The following is a 25821-nucleotide window of genomic DNA, read 5'->3' on the forward strand; positions in this document are numbered from 1 at the left end:
TTTGACCAAAAACAATTGTCCTTGTTTTAAAGTTTTACATTACATTCAAGAATTATAATAATATAAAAAAGCTGTAGAAACATAGAATTAATAGCAATCTTATCAATCTAGAATTCCGTGTAAAATGCAAACGCTAGTAAACTAATTCTTTCCCACTTTTCCATTATTTCTCTTACTAATAAAAAATTTAAATATATATGCATATGAGTTTTATCTTCGAGATAACAATGATACACATATGATTGCTAATTCTTTATTAAATTCAAGGAAAACTTTGACTTATGACAAATACGATTTCAAATATAAAATAAATAAAAGATAATTTCAATTACCTTCTACTACAGCCTCATTTAATCCAATATCTATATATATAATCTTTATTTCTGAAATCAATTTTTATCTGAATTTAATCAGTCTTAACGCGTACTATACTTCACATATACAGTTTTTAAACATTCGATAAAAGAAATAAAGAAAGTTACTTTTGTTTATAAATATTTACTAACTTTGTTTATAACATAACACGTTCCTATATCCTGCGTTACAAAAATATTTTTAAATGTACAATGACCTTAATTTCTTAATATCTTCTCTTAATTTTCACGCTTCAATTTTTCTTTTATCTGACTTATCTATGTCTATCTAGATTATGACCATAGGTGTTAGCAAAGTGAGATTATTTATAAATGTATGATAAGTAACACGCATTTTTATCATTCTACTCAACTTAATCATTACAGTGAATAAATTCAATGTACATATAAGTACTTCAAATTCTAGCATTATGTACACATTTGTTGGCTTTTTAATTATCACTTCCATTGTTAGTGGTAAGTTTTTTCCTTAATTTTAAAAAGTTAATTTTTTATTCAGCGCTTTAAAGCTGCAAAGTATAGAAACAGTTCACCATAGATCAGTTTAATGAAATAACAAAAAGAGATTGTGATCAAGCTCTTACTTCATGATTATTAATATTGCACTTATTTAATGAAAGTTACTATACAGTGTATTTATTATTTAAGGCTCGGTTCCGTGTATACTGGGCGGTAAAGAAGCTGAAAACGGTAAATATCCTTTTACTTCATGATTATTAATATTGCACTTATTTAATGAATGTTACTATAATATACTACACAGTGTATTTATTATTTAAGGCTCGGTTCCACGTGTAGTGGGCGGTAATGAAGCTGAAGACGGTAAATATCCTTACCAAGCGTCAATCAGAATTAGAGGTTCACACGTATGCGGAGCATCAATTATTAGCCCTTATGTCATCCTTACCGCCGCACGCTGTATTTATAAGTAAGAAAAGTATTTACTAGTAGAAAGAAAATTTACATAAACATCTTAAACAAGATATTCTTTAAATGTTGTATTCTTTGTATTAGAATATTATGCAAAGTTTTCGTATTGCATAGGAGAGCACATTATAGAGATATAGTAAAAGTTCAAAGTTGAGAAATATAAATAAATACGATATACATGTAGTATCAAAAAAAGAGGGAGCTGTACGTTTTGTTACGCTGCGAGGTTTTAGTATGGGTCGCTTTTCTGACCGTCGCTCGCGGTCCTACAATGTCGCAGGCGAATCGCCTTATTTGCCCGACGAGGGACATACAATGCATCGACGAGCGCATAGTTGTCGCCAACCAGCGACTTCCAGAAACGTCGATTTCGGTCCGTTGTTTCATCCACAAGGAAGGCGATATACGTGATCATAGGTGCGAACGGTAGCGTGATCCGAGCGTAATGGGGATCGTCTCCCCAAGAAGCTCAAGAAATGATCTAAGGTCAGAATAGTCCTTTTTAAAGATTCTAAGAGCACATGTCGAGAAGTCGGGTGTACAAAGCCGCTAAGCCGAACGAACACGTTGACATTGTTTATCACTGAATAATTTGTCACTCTTTATCATTATATTCGTCGTTATTAAATACACAAACTATATCACCTTGTTAACAAATAAAACATCCTTACTTGTCCTTACTCTAAACCTCATTAAGTTTCTACATACATAATGAAATATACGATGTACATTGTCATCTTAAAAATGCAATTGATGTTGCATTAAGGTCATATTGAAGTTAAGACGATATTGCCAGGCAAACTGTCATTATGAATTGAACGAAATTTCAATTTATAATATCAAAGCTACTAAAAATGTATCTATCAATGATATTGATAACGCTATTTCTTACACGATTTAATATAAAGTCTATTAAATCTAAGTACTCCCTTCCATTGTTGTACTTTTTTATAAACATATTTGTTATTTTGCCAATAATTTCTTTATTTCTCATTATTCATATATTCACGGAACTTTATAGGAAAGTACCATCACAAATGACGGTTGTTGTTGGAACCAATTATTTATCACAACCTGGTATTGTTCACACAGTCAACAAATTGATTTGGCACGAGTTTTACAACGAATACCTAGTCCGTAATGACATCGGCTTAATACTCGTAAATGGATACATTAAATATAACGACAAAATTCAGCCGATCCCACTCGCAAGGCTATATTACGTACCTCAAGAAACAAACGCTGTGGTAACCGGTTGGAGAAAATTAAACGTAAGTGGTTTTATAAATTAAAATTATTGTAATCTATAAATACATTTTAAATTACAAATTTGTAGAATATTTTTAAAATTGGTTCCAAGGACTATTTATATGTTGCGTTTATTATATAATTAGATAAAAATATCGATCGAAATTTTTTTTCAACAAATTTTCATTGCAGAATGGATCAGACGGTATGTCTAACGCGTTGCAAGCGCTGAATGTAACTATAGTGTCGCAGGAAATGTGCCAACTATACGATTGGATGGCAACAAAAAATAATATATGCACGAGTGCAAAAAGAAATCAAGCTTGCTCCGTGAGTGCACTGAATTTAATTTTATAATTCATTTGACTATAACGTTTGATCAAGTTCATTGTTAAAAATGTATCAATAAGATAGTTTTGTTTCGTTTCTAATAGTTGCATTTTTGGTAATACCAATTTGTAGTGACTCTAATTTCGCGTAACAATGATAAATTTTAATTTAATATAACACTGTTATAAAGTCATTGAAATTTATGTCGATATTGCTTGCCTTAGGGTGACTCTGGTAGTCCTTTGGTTTTTAATGGTACACAAGTGGGAATCGTTTCTTATGGTCGATCATGTGACTACCTCAGCGTGTACACCAGAGTGTTTCCTTACGAACAGTGGATAAATAATATTACAAGTAATCAGCATGGTATAGGATCTCAAGTAAATTCAAATATGTGGTCTATATTGCTGCTTGCAGTATCAATAATCGTCTTCTCTTTATAGTAGTAAAGAGTTTTGTCGTAAGAGTATTAATTTTTGTATTAATTTTAAATTAGAATAATCAGTAGATACCTAGTAAGTTGAAAAATAAAGATAGAAGATGGATTTTTTCGACCACAAAGTGAAGGTAACGGAAATTTATTCACGAATATCAGTAAATTAACAAATAACGTGATAACTATTATTAAAATTATAGTCTTATACTCGTGAAATTATTTACCTAATTTACTTTAATAAAATTAACCGGAATTAAGTAGAAACAAAAAACCGCCGGAAGCTCATAGAAGAATTAGTATAATTGACCTACTAAGACATCCACTTCGTAGTCTAATTCTACTTCAGTTTCAGCCTTTTTTCAATTGCAGATTTGAAATTACCGTATTTCGGGAAAAGTCGGGGTATAGTAAATCCTTTTGTTCTCCGACATTTAGAACAATCTCCATACCAATTGCTTGCTGATAAATGAGGTAACAGTGGAATAACCAATATCCTTGATGTATTTTCGAGCTATAGCGGGAAGACGCGGTCGCGAGAAAACGTGTCAACAGGAGTCGTAAATTCCCGTTACGATTGTAATAATCGACGCCACGAATAGATCGATCCCCTTATTTCGATTAAGACAATAGGGGTGGTTGTTGTAGTATAACACTGCGATTAACAAGGTTATAAAATTTATATTTCCAACATTTAATACACCAATGAGTTACACCGTTACGTATGATATAAAGGGCGTAGACGAGATTTTGAAATATGGCCCTCTGATAGATGAAGGCCCTCGTGTTGTAATAGAAGTATCGATTGAACAGACTCTTTGGAATCAACCGAATGAATAGACTCAACAGACTGACAGAATAAACTAAACTGACTCTTTGCTCCCATGCAATCAGGAAAGCTCGGTGTGGATGTGGTTTTTGAGTGAAGAAAACGGATTCGTTGCTCACACTTTTCGTTAGTGAGGTGAGGGCAACGATCTGTTATGTCCATTGGTTAGTCGATTTTAATGAGTGATGAGAGGGGACGGAATCTCCTACCAATGTTGCTAGTCGATGTCTTTGTTTAAGGGAAAACCCGGATTTTCCTTTAGGTATTTTCGCTTTTTGCGTGAGGCCACTACCCGCTTTCTCCGTAATTCTTAAGAGCGCGTAATAAACCTAAGGACCTTTCTAAAAACCAGCCGAAAACATTTCTAGGCTTAGAAAGTCTTTCTGGGCAAACAGATTGACCTAAACCATATGTACGAACAATGACTTTAGAGGTGCAAGTTTAAGGTGGGTCCTTGGGCTTATTGAGAGTTCGGAAAGCGGCACGTAGACCGTTGGCTGTCAAGCAGCGCGGGATGGAGTGCAGGTGTCTTGCGCGATATAACACTTGATAATAAAAAATATTTATCAATAAATTATTGTTATTATATGAATTATTAATTTCAATATTGTAAAATATCGTAGAAATTTCGGAGTAAAATCGATGACGCTCGTGGGAATCGATACCCCTCATCTTCTGCGAACTGTTTGAGACATCGTAGAGCCAGGTATGGAGCTGCCGATAACCCGAACGTCACGGTGTTAAGTTGGTAGGTTTTGATTTCCCCATTCTCGTTGCGCCATACAATTTTTTGATAGTACCAGTTCCAAGTTCGTCCGTGATGTCCCCGATTTGTGCGTTGACTTCAATTTGAAGCGGAGGAGTTCGACCTTGATTTTTGCCTTTCCTGATGTATCATCGTGTGATGTCGTCCTCCGCACACCCTACATGATCCGGCGTGACAATCTCGCGCTGTGTGTCCCTTATTCAGGCAATTCAAACATAAGGATGCCCTTTTAACATCCTTCAAGCGTTCGCTGACGCTTTTGGCCTTGAATGTGTCGCATCGCCAAATGGTGTGTTGTCCTTGGCAGGCATGGCATGATGTTTTAACCTGGGATGCGGTGAATGCGTATTGTCGTGGCTGGTGTCGACGGACTCGCTTGAGTTGGTCCAGTGATTTTATCTGCTCGACCTCAGAGGGCGATATGCCCGTGAGTGCTAGATTCTCGAGGTAATCCAGCAGATCGGTGTATTGAGGCACCTCCTTATTGGTCAAAGTCAGCTCCCATTGTTGTCTGACGTGATCGGGTAGCTTGGCGCTGATGATGTCGAGAAGGAGGCAATTCGAATTTACGGATTGTCCCAAACTAGTCAGTGCATCGATGTTCTGTCTTACGACATTTGTCAAGTCTCTTAGGGCCACTGGAGAACATTTTGTCAGCTTTGGATAATTAATGATTGCCAGGCCATGGCATGATACGATGCGCCGTGGACAGTCATACCTCTGTTTGAGGAGGCTCAAAGCCTTCGAATAGTTTTCCTCCCGGAAAACTAATGAATTCACACAGTTCGCTGCTTCTCCCGTTAAGGAGGCCCGCAGATAGTGGAATTTTTGCAAGGGTGTAAGGCATTCGTTCTTGTCTATCGTCGAGTTGAAGGTGTTGTAAAATGCGTTCCAATGTTCGAATTTCCCATCAAATGCTGGCATTATCGCTTCGGGAAAATCGATGCCCTTAGATGTTGACGGGGTTGAAGATCGATTTCCTTCCATGAGGACCATTATCCGAATGTTCAGGGACATGTACTGTTTCGATGCTTCGTGTTCCTGAGCAATGTCATCTTCCTCGATGTCATCCAACTCGTTTTGGAATGATTGAAATCGTTTCCACCCGTCCTCAAGTAGAGCTCGATGTGATTGCAAATATGCAATCTCTTGCATGTTGCACTGTTCGTATTTATCGATGCCTTCCCTTATGGTCCTTAGGGTGCCTTCGAACAGTTTATCGCGTTTCCTCCGTATGCTAATGATCTTTGCTGGGGTCGGCATGATTCGTGATGTGGATCGACTTAAATGGTTGGAACCTTCTCAAAGTTGATTGTTCAGTCACGTCGGGACGCTGCCTGGATGCGTGCCTCGACCAATGGGTTATATTTCTTCGAAGATGATGCTCCTGACGTCACTGACTTCGGAGTGATGCACTTCCGCTGTTGGATTCGATGTGAACACGTGGCATTGTGTGGTCACCGTTAAATGCACTATCCACTTGCCACTGGATCCGGCTCGAAGGACTATGAACTTTCGACCACTCGCGGAGAGACGCGATCGCGAGGAAGCACGTCAACGTCAAACATCATGATCGATCCCTTATTTCTTTTGGGATAATAAGGGTATTTAAATGGAATATGACACTGATATAACAAGTTACAAATCACAATTTATTCCAACAACATTGTACGGAAGATAGTTACACTGGTGCGTATGTATGAGTGAAGTAAATGACTGATCTAAGGGTGTAAATCCGATCAAAAGGATGTTGACTGTTTGAAAGATGGAAAATCAATGAAGCTCGGCGACGATGCCGTGGCGGAGGAAAGCTAAGGATGGGTGTGTTCAGCGCACGGGATCATCGGATTTGTTGATGCCAATTTTGGCTAGAAGAATGAGGGAAATAGACGTCGCTGTTAATTGGCTAAATTTTGAGTTGGTGGTTGGAAAAGGATGCTAACCACCCTTGAGAGAAAGTTGCTAGCGGGAAGCGTCGTACGTGAGGAAAAACAGATTTTCTGTCTCTTCCCGTAGTGGATAATAAACTTTAGAAAACAATGCATGAAAGAATGTTTGTTCGGTCTGAAGGACCTTAGCTAGAAAATTCCTGGGATTTATGGAGGGTACTTGAGACTATTGAGGGTACGCAGGAAGGATCTGCCGACGTCTGGTTGCCATCTTGCGATGTTGGCTAACAAGCCGAAAATCCAAATTAAGCATAGAAAATAAATTAAAAATATATAAAACGATCATAAAACCAATCTGGACGTACGGAATACTACTATGGGGGACAGCAGCAATGAGCCATATAAACAAAATAGAGATAATACAAGCTAAAATCCTTAGAACAATAGTAAACGCACCATGGTACGTCAGAAATGATGACATACGGAGGGACCTGGAAATCCTAACGGTCAAGGAAGAAATTAGCAGATACTCAGAAAAATACAAATGAAGAATAGCAACACACCCAAACCGGCTAGTTGCGGAAACGTACAAAACCATAAACGTGGACAGAAGGCTAAAAAGGAAGCACCCAGCAGACCTCATAAAGGGTATAACCTAGCAAACGCGATGATGGAACCTCGCTGGGGGTAGCCACCAACATGTTAATATAACTGTTAAAAAATTCTACCAAATGTCCAAATTGGACAAATTGTGAATTTCAATAAATAAATAAATAAAAAAAAAAAAAATCTTGCGATGTGTGGCCTGGTCTAGGCAAAGTGTCACCCGACGTAACACCTACCTAAATGAAAATATATAATTTTACTTAAAAAAACAAGTAGGCCGTATTGAAATTTCGAAGGCATATACATGTCGGAGATGGAGAGACACCGGAGCCTTCCGTCGAAAACCGGGGAAAAATCCCTAATATTGTACTTTGGACTCCGCCATAGCCGTAGCTAAACAATCACCGCCCTTCAGCCCAATTGTAATTGCCTGCAATCTATGAGAATGAGTTTGGGTTCGAGGTGACAACCAGTCACCGAACGTAGCCGCGGTCAAGGGACGAACATTTTCTAACAAAGTCATGGAAAAGTCTATAGCCCTCCATAAAAAGAAATAGTTGTAACGGCACTCGACAGTAAGCACACTAATGGTTTCTGTCTCATGGCTCGCCATAAGCAGACCCTATTTTATGGGTAGGTCAATTGCCGGTTGTCGAGACATATTCGCAAAACATCTGCAGCCAGCCTAATGACCCGTCATAAACTCTAAACCTTGATTAACGAAAATAGGCAAACAGTCTTTTCCGTGAAGGACACTTCCAAAGACTGATCAATTAACAACAACGGCAATTTCCCTCACTCTCCGAACGACGACTTGTCTCCACGAATATAAAAGACCTGGTGCCGCTAGAGATTGGTTCTCAGTTTTTTCCTAAACCGCGTCACCGAGAGAGCTTCGAGTACGATTTCATCATTTTCGATAGAGTGCTTACTTCGCGTGCTAGCTGAGATTACCACATAGGCGTTGCCGACGAGTTAAGAATAAAAGAGTCCCGTTGACCGCGTATTCGTTATCGGACCTCAGACTATTGTCATTCGCATCGCGAGTACCTAACCGCCGCGGTTTATTTGTCAAGTCTCACATCTCCATACCTGTGTTAATAAACTCTGGATCACACCTTGACAATGGCTACTACTGGTGAAGATTCGTTGCCTGCCCACACCTCCAATCCTACTGACTCCCCGACATACATATAGATAGGAAAGCTTAAGAAACAATTGCGTATAACAAATTTAATGAAACATCTTGTATAGTTTTTTATTATTCTAACGCGTACATTATTTCATGACATACTATCCTACGGCTATGGCTGCGTTAGCTTCAGACGACTACAGGTATCGGAAAGATCATTTTATAATATCCAATGATTTGGTGAGACCCATAAAATATAATAAGTCTACTGTGATAAGCTATCCTTTTCAGCTTCATTTTGTTATAGATATTTCCCTTATTTTTTTGCATCTTTTATTTGTCCTGTTACACTGTTACAGTTGCGAATAATTTTCTAACAGGCTTGTACTCAATTGATAAACGAATTCATTTGAATTCTGAAGTTGAATTTCGAAAAATGCTCAAACACGTGTTTGTTTATTTTTAATGAGTTCATATGCCGAATTCTACATCTTTAATTGTAGTGATACGCCAGATGTGTCTATCTTTTGAAAAAAAATTTGTCGCCCTTTGTACCCCTTTAGGGTGGGTATTTAAAAAAATCCTTTATTATCCCATGTCTACGTCATAAAAGAAAAAAATTCTAGATATAACGATTTAATAAAGTTATTATTAATAAAACTTATTTAATAAAACTAAAACCAATCCATTTATCAAAAGAACAGCTGTATATTTACAAACGAATGTATATATATACATTGTGCCGGGTGTATAAAAAACAACTGTTGTGATCATTACAGCGTACTTCTGCACCTCTAGATCCATATAGATCTATTGAAAAAATTTACCACAAAATTGATGTTGACTTTAAAATTAAAAGTTAAATTCTTTATTGTTGCATCGTATAAAACTCCTCACGAGGAACAGAAGTCTCAAACTGTTGGTAAATCACAACTTCACCGTTCTCTTGAAAAATGAAGTTCCATTAGCTCTTGCATTGATATTATTTACGATGCTTTCATTTCACATTCACATAGAATGTAAACAACGAGATATTAATGAAGAAACGGGAAAATTATTCGTTAGCAGAAATAGCTCACCATAAATAGAATACAGCAAAAATATCTTTTAAGCAAAAGCGTCGAGAAAGAGATCTGATATTATTAGTTTCTTTACAGGTGGACACGTAGAGGATATAAAAAGGTAAACTGCAACTTTTTTAAATAGAATTACAATTCTTTATGTATTGTTCGATGCATCTCGTTATTCCATACAGGAAATTATTTAGTTGCTCATAGCAAAAAACCAGTACACAGTACAAAAATATCGTAATAAACTAGGATTTTGAAACAAAATAATAAACATAGTAAATATCTCCTGAGATAGTTTCTCTGGCATAAATAACTAAATAATTAATATAATAATGTGAAATTGCAATTTGATCTTGAATGTCAAGGTCAAGGTCAAGGTCAATCTTGCACCACATTTTTTTAACAGATTTCCACCGATTCAGCAGGCAAAATCACGATATAGTGGTCACAACACTTATTTTTTATACATATGTGCATATGTCTTCACAAGTTCTAATTTAATTATTTCCTTATTTGCATTTTTATTGCCCTTTTTTTTATTTGTGATAAAAATTAGTTTAAGGAAATAATTTTGTAAGACCAATAAATTATAAAATGAAGTTAAAATAGTCGTTTGGAAAGGACAAACACAATAACACCGGCAATTTGTTCAATAATCATTTATTGAATAGTAGAATTTGCAACCATTTGTGACTTATCTTGTATTATTTGTTCTGCATGATATATTTTCCAACAAATAAGATAGTCTCTAGTAACTTTAAATAAAGTATAATAGTTGATCACAAGAAGCAATGTTATTGATAACACTTGATACCAATCAGTTGTGCGTAGTAAAATAAGTAATTGTGCGCAAATAAGAAGAAGTTGCAAGCCCAATATTGAACAAAGTAATATTGTAGGATTTCTAAATAAATCCTGTGCAAAATAATTACAATTTATTATTATTAGTTATTTTTGCAGTATACTCATATGTATGATGAAAGTAAAATTTATAACAAAATAAGTTAATATTGATCACGTACATAAAACCTGCAATGATTTAAATTTCCTGGTTCTGCTACAGTACAGAAACCTTCGGAACGATAGATTTCTTTATTATGTCTCACAACTGAACCATGACGCCACAAAATAGAATCATTCCACACTTGGGCATAAGTATGACTATTGCGATTTTCAATTTTAACCCATCGACCTAGGTGTAATGCCGCTCTATGTAAAACATCACAGTACCTAAATAATTATTGCATTCATCAAATTTCTGCAAATGAATTTTTTAATACAACATTCACATTATACAATCTTAGAATAATACAACACGTACTACTAAAGAATTTATAAGATTGACACAACATAAATTGTCACACAATATAATTATATAAATACATACCTGACAGGATAAGCATATGAAAAGTGAGCAATTACTCTTTCCAGCCAAAACAGAATAACATATAGCACAACCCATGGAATATTAAAATGTAGATGTTGAGGTACAAATATAATAGGTGCAATACCACATACATAAGCACTACTGGAAGATGCAAACAAAGCTCGTTTCAAACGCCAATTGAAATCAGACCTTAATGTTGAAACTTCTGCTCTAATTGCTGATGCATTTAATGAACAATTATGTAAGGGTTTGTCTACACAAAAAAAGAAGATCAAATTCATAAATTTAACACTTTGTTAATATACTAATAATCATCATTATTAGCATAAATATAAGTTTTATACCCATCGGAAACTTTGTTTTCTTTTCATCTTTACCATATAAAGGTGCTGATATATCAAAGAAAGGTGCTGCATTTATACCAAACATTACAAAATATATAGATAAACTTCTGAAACAAAGTACATACAATAAACATTTGATATATATATGATGTATGATGAATGATATACATATATAACATATCAATATATCACACGATGATCAATAACTACAATTTAATAAAGTAATACAGACGGATAACATAAGTAAAAAATCTTCATTGAGTTATGTCGTTCAGCCAAATGGTAAAGGCACCAGCATAATATATTCATCACAATGATTAGTAAAGTTATCCTGAAATATAATATTTAAATTATCCTAAATACAAGTTTTACATTATATATATAATGTACAATTTATAGCAAAATATACCTCATTGTTTTTTGAGCAGTAGGTAACGAACGAGCTGATGATGAAACATCAATAACTCGATGCAATAAAGAATAAATAAATTGCCTTGCAATCATAATTATAATAAATACAAGCAAATAAGGATCTATTAAGTAGAAATTCTGAAAAATTGAAGTCACATGTTTTTATGAAAAAAGATAAATTATAATAAAGAGTAGATGACTTAAAATAATGAAAAATATTTTAATACACATACCATACTATAATTATTATAAGAATGAGGTAACCACCAAACAGTTCTATATAAATTAAGCATTTGTAAAGAAGCTGCAATAATTGACACAACTAAAGACAAAGCTTCAAAAGTTAAATGACCATCCATAGGTACAACTGGTATAGGTACATGTTTTGGTACTAATGCTTTCATTCCATAATGTTCTGACTTTTTATCATCTGCACCATTTCCAGCTGTTCCTTCTCCACTATTACTTCGTATACCAATATTTGAAGATACATAGAAGTTAGCTTGGAATTTACTCTGTCCATTTCTACTAGCAGCATTACGTCTTCCACCAGGCATCGTGTTTGATTTTACATTCTAGTTTATTTTTTCAAGTTATTTTAATTTATTATGGTTCTTACATATTTTTAGCTTAATAAATCACTTTTGAAATAAATTTTATGACAACATAATTGAATTTAATGGCGTTAGGGAACTGTCATTTTCATTTATATTTTTGTTCAAACTACAAGATTTATAACATTAAAAAATATATATAAATGCGTATATTTTATCTCCTAAGTTGTTTATATGTTTTCGAATACTTTTATTTAGCATAATTTAACAATATGCTAGTCTTGATGATAAAACGGATACATCAAAATTGATTTAATCAATGACCTTTCATATACCCGAAATTAGTTACAAAATGTTTATTTTTTTGTTTTGCATACAACATACATATACACCAGACACAAACCACAAGATTACAAGCACAAACTTGGAAAATAGGATTTCTGAAGTGAAAAGTGATATGGTAATACGTAGCGTACTCTATACGCAAAGTAAATGAATTATAAAATACATAATATGAAATATATAATTATAAATATCAGAGAGGGAATTATTAGCATCTCAGCATTTATATAAATAAAATTATTAAAATTGGGTAGTTGAATAAAAGAATTTTTGTATTATTCAATACTGAACATATGTATTGAAAGATTTAATTTTTTCACACTTCTAGTTGCATGTCTAACCATGTATGTCTAGTTAACTTATTCCACTTTTAAGGTATATGACATTAAATTACATATATGAATAATATAATTCCAATACGTCCTATTAATGAGATCAAACTAATATATTTCCAGGAAATTTTTGTATTACTTTTCTTGCTCTTTCCTTGCTTTTTTTCTGTATGTATACAGACACACACATAAATTGTATACGTACATTTATCGACGTATGTGACTTTTATTCACATATATTGTATTTTATATTTTGTTAATTCCATGTGCAAATTAAAGATTTTATAAATAATTTCATGTATATAATTATACAAATGAATAATGGTTTATAATCAATAGTATAAGAATTGTCAAGAATAATAAATAATATTTTGAATTTAAATCGAAAGTCATTTCCATCAAGTGATGACTCAAAACAAAACAGTATTAAAATGTCAATGGTCGTTCTAAATGTATAAATGTGATCCTAACTTAAATTAAATCTTTTTGAAATTAAAAAATATATAAAATACTTAGTTTATATTAAATTCGAAACCTTTACAAAACAACATAGTTTTCCTAGATGGCACTGTTTCACGATATAAAAATTTATATATTTTATGGAACAAATTGAATACTCTAATATATTTAATAAAAGAACACCCTAATTACTTAATGTAGGAGATGATATTCTAAGAAATGTGTATAAACAAAGAGGAGTGTAATATAAATAATTGCTTCCTTACACATATGTATATGTAATAAATAGCTGTGGTGAAGTGACAATGTATGTCTGTCATGTTGTTTCTTTCAAAAATTCAGCTTTTTATCAAACTATGAAGAATTGCGAATTATAGCGCAGTAGCTATTAATCCTAGAATATATTTTCTGAAATGTATGTGTATTTTACATGAATTTTAAATTCACTAAAACCATTATTTGTCTTTTAAATAATTATTCCACAAGGTTTATAACTTTAGTTTTGTAAATTAAAGATCATTCTGCTTTTGAAAATTACGACATTCTTTATTTTATTTTAATAGACTAATTAATGAATTTAATCAAGCTTTTAGTATTTAATCTCAGTAAATAATGTAAGAATATAACTATCTTCTAATATATACATATGTGTAGATGTTTAATCCTGTTCAAATAAAACATGAATGTATGGGAATAGAAGATATTAACTTTGGTGATAAAGTTAATACTTCAAATAGTTCCAAATATCCAACATTTATTGAAGAAGATGTTGATTATAAATATAATGAGATATCACACTTTTGGAGTCACGCACAGTTATCAAATGAAATACATTCAAAAAATGAAATTCATGGTCAATATAATTTATTCCAATCTGAAGTAAGTTTTATAATTTCAATAAATGTTTTTATTGATTTATTTTCTAAACCATGAAACCTATATAACATTTTACTAAGGAACTGACTAATATTAAATATTTTAGGAAAATACTTCTTTAACATATATGAAAAATTATGTACAAAATAATACAAATTTTCAAGTTAATCAAGAAGGAAATTTGAATCAAATGAATCAGCAATGTCATATAGACATGAATCAAAAAGCTGAACAGTCACAATGTCCTCAAAGTATACAAGCAGCAAAGTTTACAAGTCAAATAGTATCAATTTCAGAGCCTATATCTTCCATAAAATCTAATCGTCCTGGAAGACCACCCAAAGGTTCTTCAGACACAAACATAGGAAAAAAACTTAAATGTCAATGTGAAATATGCTTCAAAGAGTTTGGACATAAAAGTAATTTATTTATACATATGAGAACTCATAATGGAGAACGTCCTTATAAATGTAATCAGTGTGAAAAGTGTTTTACCCACAGTGGAAACTTAGCAATCCATATGAGGACACACTCTGGTGAAAGACCTTATGGTTGTCAAATATGTGGAAAAATGTTTAGTCATAGTGGAAACTTATCGACTCATTTAAGAACTCATTCAGGTATAAAGCCATATAAATGTGCTGTATGTGGTAAAGAATTTAGGCATAGTGGCAATTTATCAATACATGAAAGAATACATTCCGGAATTAAACCATTTCAATGTAAGGTTTGTGGGAAAGACTTTTATCATAGTGGAAATTTAACAACTCATATGAAAAAACATATTGTAAATATTAACACTAGCATTAATCAATGTGAAAATAATGAAAAGCAAGTGTTATGTACTGCAAATCTTAATAACACTACATCTATAAATTCATTCAATAATTTATCAATGATTCAAAATACTAATGTCAAACTGATGCCTATTGAAAATAATATTGTTCCTATAAAAAATGAAAGTAATGATGAGGAGTCAACAAATGCAGTTGGGGTATTAACACCAACATCAACTTAAGTATACTAAATAAATACTTTAATGATAGTTTAACTTATGAATATATTTTATAATTATAATTGCTGTAAAAATGTATTATCAGAGTTTAAATTTCTTAATGATCAACAATTGCATCAATAATTATGGATATGTAAATATATATTTTTTTGGAATTACAAGTTTTATATTGTAAAAAGTGAAATCTCTCTACATGACATCTTTGATATATAAAATACAATCGAAAATACGTGCAATTACACATAATATATTAAGTATTTGTAACTGTATTATTATATAATATGGTAAAGTTATTAAAAAACTACAATTTTGTAATTAAACATTTTGTTTATTTTATCACTTACAGCAACATTTCAGTTAAGTATTTTAAAATCTCTTTTTATTCTACTCCAAATAATGTAATATTAAAAATATGTTGATATATATTTTCTATATGAATTTGATCTATATTACTGTTATGTGTAGAATAAGCCAAAAGTATACTTGAACTGAAAATTTTTTTATAAAAATGTTAATGTACTTTTTGTGATATTAAAAGATTTTAAATTTCATGTAATATATATGTCTTAAATTTGTATACTAGTACTCCTGACATATCATTTTAAAGAAGATATTGTATAAATTTGTATAAGACACAGTCTTCATGATTTATTTATGTATAGTAAAATATGTAGAAATTGCTTTAAACATATTAAATTATAATTAATATATTTTATTTCAGTTGCACATTGTTAATAAATACTATATAAGCTAAAAAAAATTACTTAATCTATATAAATTATAAATACTTTGAAAATGTTATGTAAACAACATTAAAAATTATCTCGAACTTTCTATTAAACATTGCATAAACATGTATCATAATACATATCTGTATAATATGATACATATTTGTATTATATGTACATACAATATTTTAACCTATGTGTTTTATGCAGATTTTGCACATTTAAGTGAATATTATTTTACAATATCAAATATATTTATGCATAAATGTTAGTATATTATGTCTGTATTTGTGTTTAATAATTTTTCCAAACTTTGTTATATTTATACATTTTATGTACTTGTATTTGGAACGTAAAATAACTGTTCTTTATAATATTCTATAACATATAAAAATAAATTTCTACTGTCAGGATGCCAGCTTCTTACATTTATCTATATTATGAATATTTTTATAAAAATTTCTACATGAGTTTTAAGATTGAAGCAAAAAGATCTCTTCTTTCTCAAAATTTTTGGTACCAACTGGAAATGCTAGCAGTTTTTCTCTGATAAAATACATTCACATTATTTATTTATAATTAATATTAATGATATTATGTTATAGACTTAAATGTGAGTTACATACTACATATTCATTCTTGTTAAAAAAATCATTGGTACAGACTAGGAAAAATGTAAATATATAACATAAATATTTTTTAATATAATTAGAAATTGTTAAATATTAACCCTTAGAGTACTGAATACTCGCGACCTATGCGGTCCGTATGGACGGTGCGCAGCTAGCGTTGACGATCGCTGTAGACGGAATACTTTTTCGTTAGACTGAACTCTCTTGATTGACTATTCAAAGCGCAAATCGTAATAAGTTATAGCAATTCTTTTGCACGAGATTAAATGATTCAAGAGCGTTATTTTTTAGTATTAATTATTTATTATAAACATTGAAATTTACAATTAACTAGAATTTGGGTAATAAACTAGAAAATAATAAACTAGAAAACTAAATTTAGTAAATATAACAAGTTAATAATTTAGTTGTGTGTGCAAAATTTCAAAACAATTATTGATACATAATCTGACATCGCATTTTCTGCATTCTCTTATTTTTCACACAAGCAACACATTTTCTTCTTGATAATTAGATGCGACTGTCCGCGGCAGGTAGACAACTGTTATAACGAGGCATTTGTTTACTGCCGTTACTAAGGAATGTATTTATATTTATCTCACACAAAAGTAATAGTATTACTTCTGCGTAGGTGTTTGGAAAAATTGACAAACGCATATATGCGTCCTTAGTCCATGCCGGGCACTTACAGAAAACGCATATATGTGTCCTTAATCCACACCGATACCTTTCACCAGAGGCATATATGCGCCCATAGCACTCTAAGGGTTAACATCAGATAATTATACCTCGTTTGTATATGCGTATATATAGAATTATGTGCGAATGTACGTGCGCACTAATTATTTTGTTCTCAATTATATTTCTCAATTAAAAAATTTTATGATTCTGTTCTGACAATGTAAAAATGTAAAATTGCAAGTTACTGAATGCATAATTATAGTCAAAATATTAAAAGCTTGCCACCCAAGAATTTTTTACCTCATTTTTTAGAAAAAGAAAAATTAACAAAATTTCTCATACATAAAATTTGAAATGCAATTATGCTATGCACACCTAATGTTCACTTGTACACTAACTATGAATATTTGATCATTGTATAACATTTAAAGGCACTGTCATGTTTCGTGGTAAGCGATAAGTAATACTTGTAGCAAGATTTTCAGGTAGCTCATGCCAAATGAATTTTCCTGTAGCAGGTACATCTTCCACAGGTAACTTGAATGATACTAATAATGTTAAACAAAGTCCATCTCCTCCTTGCCCTCCACTGAATTCTAAGGAAAGTATGCCATGTGGTTTATGCTGTGCAACTCCATTTCCAAATAATTCCTAAACAATTTATGATAGATTATAATACAAAATTATCTACATCAAAAGGTAGATATTAAGAAATATTTACCTTCATAAAGTTATGTAAAGTAGAAAGAAGGTTGCGATGTGGATTAATTTCACAAATTGGTAAATGGAATGGCATGGTATCTGATACAAGTACATGCAATTTATTCCTGTTGATAAAATATAATACATAATTGTATATCAATTTAAAACCATAAAAGGAATAAAATATTGGCATTTTATGAAGATTTTTGTACTTTAAGTCTATACAATCGAATATGCGTTATTTACATCTTAAACAAAATAATTATTTATTCAGTTCGTTAGATAAAATATAAAAAATATATATATATAATATATATTTATATTATATAAATTATATATATTATATATATTATATATATTAAAAAATATATATATATATATATAGTTAGTAATTTTATAATACAATTGATACTATTATTGTGCACATGTTATGCATCATAAAATAATCGTTTCCAATTATAGTTAATCATAATTTAGTTATGAACATCTACGTTGTTAATAGTATGAGTTTGGACTAAAATAAAAGAGGCAAGCATTTTATTGCTATAAATGTATATGTACAAGTGCATGTGCATGTAAGTGTACCTACTATACTCCAACCTAAGCCTTCATCCATATTCACAGTCATAATCAGATTGTTGTTGTTCTTTTATGAAAACTATCACCAGTGACCTTATACTGCAAGCGTAAATACTAAAGAGGAATCAAGCATAAGCACTGATATATTTATACAAATAAAGTTAAAACTTCAATGTAAAATAAATTTGTATTAAGCATATTTCAAATGTATGTAACTTACGTTGATCTTTTTTTCGAAGTGATTGTTAGCCGCAATAATAATTTGGACAACGGTGTACTAATTGGCATTAAATATGGATGTTGTGGAATATTCTTATTTGTGACATAAGTTTTACCTCTTTCTATCAAAGATATAATATCATGTGATCTGAGTGACAGATCATTTACATTATTCACCCAGCATGCTTGCAGCGATTCTTTATTTGCTTCTTCTAATGTTTTTAATTTACCACCAGTTATTTTGCCAGTAAATACAAATCGGAACCATGAACCAGTTGCACATTCTAATAGTATCAATGTTTCTGGATCTAATGTAAGCCCTGTTTCTTCTAAGACTTCTCTTTTAACAGCATCTAATAAATTTTCATTAGGTTCAACACGACCAGCAGGTAAATACCATTTTCCACTGCAAGTAGCTTTTGCTTCTTGCATCATTAATACTTCCCCTTGATTATTTATCACTACAGCAGCAACAATGTATGTTACAGTTTTTTGACAAATTGGTATATAAGTACTAGGTGTTCCTTTTCCTCCTGTGACACGTTTCTTTTGTATAAGTTGTTAATAACCAATAATAATTGCATAAGAAATGAAAGATAAAATAAAATTAAGAGAGCAAATGTTTGAAATCAATAATATAAAAAATTAAAAGAACTAAATGTCATAATTTCTAACATATTTTTTTGATTAATTTATAAGCTTCATAATAGTATGTAATAAATGTTAACTAATTGCATATATATATATCAATGAAGTATCATTTTTCAAACATTAATATTTAATTACACATAAAGTTCACTTTACCTATTTCATCTTGTACCGCATGGGTACTATCATGCGTGTCACCAATTTCTAATGGATGACCAGCTAATAATAATTCAATTTGTTTTTCAATAGATAACGACATGTCAGTATAACAGCAATTGCTTTAAAATATACACAAAACAAATATTCAAATTATATCTTAGATATCATATATCATTACTACTAATTTAACGATAGATAAGATTATAAACAAAGTGAAAGTGATAATGATCATACAATTCATACATAATTGAATTAGGCGTGTGCATCCTGCTGTAGTTGTATCTAAGTCATCACTATTCAGTTCAATCTGGTTGGATTATCATCGTTCCTATATCGAATTCCCTATGTAATACTTAAAAGTTTTTTTAGAATATAATAATACAGTATGTAATAAAATATGAACGAAAATAAAATAAAAATTATTTTTAATTTATAAAGTATGATTTGAAAAATTTGTAAACTTAATGTTAAAATATTAAATTTCATGAACATTTACTGAATTTAATTTATAAAATATAACTGTTTATATCAAAACATTGTATTATGTGGCATTATAGATCAATCATAACATAATTTACATCTAATATAAATTCATTAATGATATAAATATAATTACAAAAATAATTATTATCATCTAGGGAATGCAACTGTTAAAAAGTTATATTTTACTATATCTTTACAACTTGGAAAATCAAATAGCTCTGTACAAGTTGTACGACATGCGCTTCTATATGGTAAAGGAAGCTTGATACATGATGTAAGATGCAACATGAAAAGTGTTTACATAAAAAATCAAAATAAAGTTTAAAATGGAAGTTTTAAATGTATTAATTGCAATAGGTCTCATTCATTGCTCATTATTCTTTTTTGACACAATTTTTAAGGTACAGTTTACGAATGTTATACGGATGAATATTATAAGTATTTTTATATATAATTTTAGAATTATAATTTAAAAAATTTTATTTTGTGAAGATAAAATATTAATGATAATTATTCTTAATAATTTATAAATAATAATAATTACGAATATTATTTATTTTACAGACGTGTTCACATTATCCATACCTATATTTTTTGAAAAATACTGGTTTAGAAGTTCAAATATTGCGAATAAAATGGTTTACTACAGCATTTAATCGTAAAATAATTAAATGGGGCATGAGTCGCTCTAAATTTTGGACTGCTTGGTTTAATGCAGGAGTGATTATTAGTGTCATTATTTTGCCAATTGCTATAATTGTAATCTTAAGAATGACGTTCAATATATGGTCTAATGGACCATCTCTTGATAATACTAATTCTGAACCTTTATTGGAACCCATGGTAATTTTAACTTAGAATAATATTTAATTTACTATTGTGAGATAATTCATTAATAAATGTAATTCCGTTGATAAAATTATATGTGACATGTCTTTATTTTTTACAGTTACCTGGCATAGATATGCCCTTCAATGATATTGGATATTATATCATTACATTAGCAGTTTGCAGTATTATGCATGAGTTAGGGCATGCATTGGCTGCAGCAAGAGAAGATGTTCAGTTATTTGGTTTGGGAATATTAATTGCTTTCACAATACCCATAGCTTATGTACATATAAGCAGTGAACAACTTAGTTCATTACCATTAAAAAATCAACTAAGAGTTATTTGTGCAGGAATCTGGCATAACATAGTACTTGCTACAATAGCTGCAACCGTTCTTTTGCTTTCTACATGGTTCTGGGCACCATTTTATGAAATAGGGAATGGAATTTATGTAAAGACTATTTTACCTGTAAGTCTTCTGATAATGTATTCTTATATATTAATACATTGGTTGTCAGATGATTTTTATGTTTTACTTAAATTATATGAAAACAAAATTGATTAGAGTAGAGATAGATAGTAAATGACCAATTTTGAATTAGGAATGGTAAGTTTTTTTAATGAAAATTTACGTTTATAGAATTCACCTGTACTAGGTCCAACAGGACTTCTTGAACAGGATTTAATATATGAAATAAATGACTGTCCTGTAAAATATACTGAAGATTGGTACGATTGCATATTAAACACAGTTAATCAACCAGCTCTTGGATATTGTGTTAAACAATCATTTATTCAGGTAACATTTTTTCTGTATAATTTTCTTACATTAGTTAATATGCCTCTTTTTTTAAACAAGCAATGATAATATTTTTGTGCACAATATAAATTTTCATAACCTAATTAGCAAATTAATTTAGGAATATGATGAGTCCGTTCCATCAAAACAAAAAACTAATGGTGCTATAAACTGTTGTACATCAGATAGTGAAGTTACAGGAAGTTTATGCTTTGAGTACATTGAAGGACCACAAGCAGCTCCTTTACATTTACCTCCTCATTCTTGCCTTCCAGCCAGAACTATGATTAATCAGTCTCAAAATTTTTGTCATGCTAGTCATGAATGTGTATTTCATGATACTCATTGTTTAAGACCTTCCCTTGATAATGTTACCAAGGTATATATTTAAAAACAAACATTTAGATATTAATCACGTAACAGTTAATAACATTTAAAGTATTTAACAAACTGGTTTCTCTTTCTATCACAGGTTGTTCAAATAAAAAGGAGAGAGGGAAAGGATGTATTATTTTTCGGACACCCAGCAGAAATCTATCAAACTGTTGATGTATCTGATTGGATACCTAAATATTCATTCTTAAATCCTAAATTACCAGAAGCTTTGACGCTTCTTTGCAAATATATTACAATATTTTCTGCAGGATTAGCAATTATTAATATTGTGCCTTGTTTCTTTCTGGATGGACAATATATTATAAATATACTTATACTTTATTTATTAAATTTTACGCCCCACAATAAAAATGTTAGACAAACCATTATATTAACGATAACAAGTATAGGTACATTATTTCTTACTATAAATTTATTGTATCTAATTATGAATAAATTATTATAAGTAGTAAAAGAATGTTGTTAATATTCGAAATTTCTATTTAGAATACAAAGTACATTATTATGAATTACATTTCTATATAAGTTTAATGGCACTTTGTATCGCTTATTTAAATATCTTAATAAATCTTGCAGTCTCGCTTAAAAAATTATTTACATCTTTGGAACAACAGATTGGACCACATAGGAAGATTATATTATATATTTCTATATTTTTTGGAAATAAATTATTAGTAAATATAATATGTAAAAATCTAAGTAGATTAGATAGTTATATTCAAGTACAATATAAAAATAAAGCTATTGCTATGTTCTGATATGACAAAAAAGGCAGCTACAATTTATTATTCCTACTTTCAATGTGGTGTTATGATTTTAGTTGTGTAACAAAATTTAACTGTCATTCAAAAATAAATGAAAAATTCTATACCTATATTAAATATATTTGTATAATTTGTTTTGTTTACTATCTATTATTTGAATTATTATAAAATTATAATATATTATATAATGAAATTTCTTTACAACTAGTATAATATAATAATAATGATATATTTAGTTATATAAGAAAGAGATATTATCGTTTTGCTGCTGCATCTCCATCCAATGCTGTAATAGTACAAAAATTATAATGTTTGTAGTAATATAAGAATTACTAACATTATTTTTGTTTTCAATATTTTTTTTAGAATATAGATATATTACAAATAGTTAATTAAACAGTTATAAGAGTAATTAAAGGGTTACATACTTTTTCCGTCACATGCAACAATTTTAACTTTATCTACTATTGCAATTTCTTGAACTTCACGGAATTCAACATCATTAAGCATAAAGGTCCATACATTGTCACAAAATCTGTAAGTGTTTAATTTACCAGCCTAAAAATTTTAAAGAAATGATGGTTATAATCAATGTTATTTAAAGTAATTAATATCAAATATTAACATTAGTTACCTTAAATATAAGTCGTGATTTAACCCTGGCTGCAAGTGCTTGATTTATTGCCTTATCAAATTGTAATAGTACTTTAATTGCTAACTGAGGTGTGATTTGCCCATACTATAACATATTATATTATTACATAAAATGAATATCATAGATTATACATTTTTCATTTAAAGTGTATCATATTAATGTTTATTTTCTATAGTTTGCATGATGACAGAAGTAAAATTGGTTTATCGACAATATTAACCGCAATATTACATATTTTTGTGAACATACCTGAATGAGCTCATCAAGGCTTTCTTGTAACGTATTACCTAATGTTGTGTTTCGATATAATTGATAAGACATTGTTCTTAATGTATAATATGCACAATATTAAAGCAAATTGAGGTCTTTTAATGCAAAAGTAATCTTTATGAGTAACGAAAATAGGAAACAGTATTTGTTGATTAGCTGTGCTGTTAGTATAGAGATATAAAGATAGAGTGCGTGACCGAGCTGAATAAGCGATATAGGAATAGAAAGAGAACGCTGCATAGAGATTTCTTATGTCCTTGTTTAATAACGCATGCACATTCGTATAATAAATGTGTAATTATAACATTAATCAATGACCGGCGTTAATGCCATGTTCGATTAGATAAAGACACAAGAGATCTCTATGAACCGTTATTTTATTCCGATATCGCATCCACTTATATGGTTATATATATGATTCGCGTACTTTATCTTTGTATCTCTGATTGTTAGATAAAATCCTACTGTGCAGTACTTATTTGTATAAATGAAACCGTATAGTAGAAAATGGTGTTGCCAAGAGCGGCAGATTCAAATTCAAGATTGTATACTATATTTTTTCACGCTACATATATATCTGATATTTATCAAACCTATAGTGAAAATTTATTTATTTAAAAAAGCGTGTGATTTTTTTATTTATTATTATAATAAAATTTTAAAATATTGAAAAGAAATGCAAAATATCATTAATTATTATTTGTATCCTATCATTTGAAAGGAGAAATTATTCTTTTTTTCAAAAAATTTATTGTGAATTTTAATCGCTGTTATATATAATACTACAATTTTGAAAAGTATATTGATGAATTTTTAATACTGATTTTTAATAGTAATCTGATTAAATAGTTTTCAATACGACTATGTGAACTATTCTAAAAATGAAGGCAAGAGTGCATGTATACATATGAAACGACACTGTGCGGTAAATGAAAGTTCTACACATAATACAGGACTATGTTAAATAAATATAATCTTATATCAATAACTAATACAAATTAACAAATGTATTCTATTTTTATTCATCTTTAAAATGTTTCCTGATAAATACTTGCGAAGTATTTATTTATTTATGATAAAGGTTATACATGTAACTACGTATGTACTAAATACTGTTTAATTTTGAAAACTTTCGTTTTAGTAATGATAGAATGATAGTAGTGATAAAATAGTAATGATAAAATGCCAAGAGTAATATTCCTACCGAGAACAGAAAGCTAATGTATCGTGTAAAGCAAAGATTGTCCTCCAGTCGTGTATACAACACGTATACCTTGTGAATGTTTGATAGCGCTATCTGAATATGGTCAATACGGTAGGTAACTGTAACACCAACGTGGCCTCTCATCGGTTATCCTGCGAACTTTCCAAGTAGACACGTGGTACAATACAGTGATACTTCCATCGTACCTCCCCACCATTTTCTGCGCAGACAAATCAAAATTTAGAGAGTAATTTTAAATCTTCTGTGGAACACGAGTTATAACGTTCGCGCACATGTCGGTAGTGACATATCAATTAACGTAACGTATAGACTTTCGTGAGCAAAATAGGGAACGAAGAATAGTCAAACGTTTAAAGCGAATGCTTTTCGCGATTGTATAATTTAGATGTAAAGGTACTACATATTGGAATTTTAGAAACTTAAAAGTCAGGTATCATTTCGGAGCGTTCAATTAATTGAGTATGTTTATTAATCTTGTATTCATCATGACGTCCATAGGTAATCATTTAATAATCAAGCCTGGAACTTAACGGAGCAGCAGAGGAAGTATTATCAAAAAGTTTGTCGATTCGCACATGGTACGTTGGCAAAGTTAATTTACCATGGGAATTCAAATTTTAATTATAAAGAGTATTAAGTTGCTATAATGAGATACGAGATAAAATATCGATTCATGCACTAAAATTTCAGGCGCTAAGTAAAAAGTGTATATCACGAATCAAA

General features: G+C 30.6%; 7 protein-coding genes across 11 annotated transcripts; 3 read left to right on the plus strand and 4 right to left on the minus strand.

The window, feature by feature from the left end:
• The first annotated feature begins 642 nt into the window (after nucleotides 1-642).
• On the plus strand, nucleotides 643-3595 carry LOC126918393 (chymotrypsin-1-like). The gene is made up of 6 exons (XM_050726261.1): nucleotides 643-830; nucleotides 1023-1064; nucleotides 1155-1302; nucleotides 2326-2575; nucleotides 2745-2882; nucleotides 3107-3595. Exons 1-6 carry the CDS (start codon nucleotides 785-787, stop codon nucleotides 3323-3325), a joined length of 843 nt encoding a protein of 280 aa, XP_050582218.1. The 5' UTR covers nucleotides 643-784; the 3' UTR covers nucleotides 3326-3595.
• Nucleotides 3596-4988: 1393 nt separating this feature from the next.
• On the minus strand, nucleotides 4989-6173 carry LOC126918160 (uncharacterized). The gene has a single exon (XM_050725801.1). The coding sequence runs from the start codon at nucleotides 6171-6173 to the stop codon at nucleotides 4989-4991; it is 1185 nt and encodes a 394-aa protein (XP_050581758.1).
• A 4078-nt stretch (nucleotides 6174-10251) lies between these two features.
• Nucleotides 10252-13144, minus strand: LOC126918373 (transmembrane protein 39A). 3 transcript variants are annotated; one of them, XM_050726224.1, is made up of 7 exons: nucleotides 11983-13144; nucleotides 11748-11887; nucleotides 11571-11669; nucleotides 11339-11445; nucleotides 10995-11247; nucleotides 10630-10816; nucleotides 10252-10522 (listed from the first exon to the last, which is right to left on the minus strand). In XM_050726224.1, exons 1-7 carry the CDS (start codon nucleotides 12304-12306, stop codon nucleotides 10268-10270), a joined length of 1365 nt encoding a protein of 454 aa, XP_050582181.1. In that variant the 5' UTR covers nucleotides 12307-13144; the 3' UTR covers nucleotides 10252-10267. The 3 variants fall into 3 exon arrangements, with proteins under 3 accessions (XP_050582181.1, XP_050582180.1, XP_050582179.1); XM_050726223.1 differs by having other exon boundaries at nucleotides 10630-10837; nucleotides 11339-11442; nucleotides 11983-13141; XM_050726222.1 differs by having other exon boundaries at nucleotides 10630-10837; nucleotides 11983-13140.
• Nucleotides 13145-13400: 256 nt separating this feature from the next.
• Nucleotides 13401-15885, plus strand: LOC126918379 (zinc finger protein 616-like). Of its 2 annotated transcripts, none has more exons than XM_050726238.1 (3): nucleotides 13401-13743; nucleotides 14091-14315; nucleotides 14419-15885. In XM_050726238.1, the coding sequence occupies exons 2-3, from the start codon at nucleotides 14091-14093 to the stop codon at nucleotides 15328-15330; spliced, it is 1137 nt and encodes a 378-aa protein (XP_050582195.1). In that variant the 5' UTR covers nucleotides 13401-13743; the 3' UTR covers nucleotides 15331-15885. The 2 variants fall into 2 exon arrangements, with proteins under 2 accessions (XP_050582195.1, XP_050582194.1); XM_050726237.1 differs by having other exon boundaries at nucleotides 13402-13851.
• A 261-nt stretch (nucleotides 15886-16146) lies between these two features.
• Nucleotides 16147-19912, minus strand: LOC126918386 (8-oxo-dGDP phosphatase NUDT18). The gene is made up of 4 exons (XM_050726252.1): nucleotides 19673-19912; nucleotides 18870-19401; nucleotides 18090-18195; nucleotides 16147-18019 (listed from the first exon to the last, which is right to left on the minus strand). The coding sequence occupies exons 1-4, from the start codon at nucleotides 19773-19775 to the stop codon at nucleotides 17780-17782; spliced, it is 981 nt and encodes a 326-aa protein (XP_050582209.1). The 5' UTR covers nucleotides 19776-19912; the 3' UTR covers nucleotides 16147-17779.
• Nucleotides 19913-20354: 442 nt separating this feature from the next.
• On the plus strand, nucleotides 20355-22777 carry LOC126918370 (membrane-bound transcription factor site-2 protease). The gene is made up of 6 exons (XM_050726217.1): nucleotides 20355-20559; nucleotides 20723-21001; nucleotides 21108-21458; nucleotides 21630-21788; nucleotides 21910-22167; nucleotides 22261-22777. The coding sequence occupies exons 1-6, from the start codon at nucleotides 20485-20487 to the stop codon at nucleotides 22627-22629; spliced, it is 1491 nt and encodes a 496-aa protein (XP_050582174.1). The 5' UTR covers nucleotides 20355-20484; the 3' UTR covers nucleotides 22630-22777.
• A 40-nt stretch (nucleotides 22778-22817) lies between these two features.
• Nucleotides 22818-24317, minus strand: LOC126918413 (transcription initiation factor IIA subunit 2). Of its 2 annotated transcripts, XM_050726293.1 has the most exons (5): nucleotides 24301-24317; nucleotides 23853-24034; nucleotides 23583-23687; nucleotides 23377-23506; nucleotides 22818-23234 (listed from the first exon to the last, which is right to left on the minus strand). In XM_050726293.1, the coding sequence occupies exons 2-5, from the start codon at nucleotides 23922-23924 to the stop codon at nucleotides 23203-23205; spliced, it is 339 nt and encodes a 112-aa protein (XP_050582250.1). In that variant the 5' UTR covers nucleotides 23925-24034; nucleotides 24301-24317; the 3' UTR covers nucleotides 22818-23202. The 2 variants fall into 2 exon arrangements, with proteins under 2 accessions (XP_050582250.1, XP_050582249.1); XM_050726292.1 differs by lacking the exon at nucleotides 24301-24317 and having other exon boundaries at nucleotides 23853-24248.
• Nucleotides 24318-25821: the final 1504 nt, after the last annotated feature.

Source organism: Bombus affinis, chromosome 7 (genome assembly GCF_024516045.1).
Source record: "Bombus affinis isolate iyBomAffi1 chromosome 7, iyBomAffi1.2, whole genome shotgun sequence".
Taxonomy (NCBI): Eukaryota; Metazoa; Arthropoda; class Insecta; order Hymenoptera; family Apidae; genus Bombus; species Bombus affinis.

Coding starts and splice junctions, on each gene's coding strand:
- LOC126918379 (XM_050726238.1), top strand. CDS start 14,091: ATGTTTAATCCTGTTCAAATAAAACATGAATGTATGGGAATAGAAGAT. Junction 14,316..14,418: donor ATAATTTATTCCAATCTGAA/GTAAGTTTTATA, acceptor TAAATATTTTAG/GAAAATACTTCTTTAACATA.
- LOC126918386 (XM_050726252.1), bottom strand. CDS start 19,775: ATGTCGTTATCTATTGAAAAACAAATTGAATTATTATTAGCTGGTCAT. Junction 19,402..19,672: donor TGCGGTACAAGATGAAATAG/GTAAAGTGAACT, acceptor AACGTGTCACAG/GAGGAAAAGGAACACCTAGT. Junction 18,020..18,089: donor CTTTACATAACTTTATGAAG/GTAAATATTTCT, acceptor TAAATTGTTTAG/GAATTATTTGGAAATGGAGT.
- LOC126918413 (XM_050726293.1), bottom strand. CDS start 23,924: ATGTCTTATCAATTATATCGAAACACAACATTAGGTAATACGTTACAA. Junction 23,688..23,852: donor GCCTTGATGAGCTCATTCAG/GTATGTTCACAA, acceptor AATATGTTATAG/TATGGGCAAATCACACCTCA. Junction 23,235..23,376: donor TGTTGCATGTGACGGAAAAA/GTATGTAACCCT, acceptor GTACTATTACAG/CATTGGATGGAGATGCAGCA.
- LOC126918160 (XM_050725801.1), bottom strand. CDS start 6,173: ATGCCGACCCCAGCAAAGATCATTAGCATACGGAGGAAACGCGATAAA.
- LOC126918393 (XM_050726261.1), top strand. CDS start 785: ATGTACACATTTGTTGGCTTTTTAATTATCACTTCCATTGTTAGTG. Junction 1,303..2,325: donor GCCGCACGCTGTATTTATAA/GTAAGAAAAGTA, acceptor GGAACTTTATAG/GAAAGTACCATCACAAATGA. Junction 2,883..3,106: donor AAAGAAATCAAGCTTGCTCC/GTGAGTGCACTG, acceptor TGCTTGCCTTAG/GGTGACTCTGGTAGTCCTTT.
- LOC126918373 (XM_050726222.1), bottom strand. CDS start 12,306: ATGCCTGGTGGAAGACGTAATGCTGCTAGTAGAAATGGACAGAGTAAA. Junction 11,446..11,570: donor ATTTTTTACTTATGTTATCC/GTCTGTATTACT, acceptor ACTTTGTTTCAG/AAGTTTATCTATATATTTTG. Junction 10,838..10,994: donor TCATATGCTTATCCTGTCAG/GTATGTATTTAT, acceptor ATAATTATTTAG/GTACTGTGATGTTTTACATA.
- LOC126918370 (XM_050726217.1), top strand. CDS start 20,485: ATGGAAGTTTTAAATGTATTAATTGCAATAGGTCTCATTCATTGCTCA. Junction 20,560..20,722: donor TTTTTGACACAATTTTTAAG/GTACAGTTTACG, acceptor TTTATTTTACAG/ACGTGTTCACATTATCCATA. Junction 21,789..21,909: donor TTAAACAATCATTTATTCAG/GTAACATTTTTT, acceptor AAATTAATTTAG/GAATATGATGAGTCCGTTCC.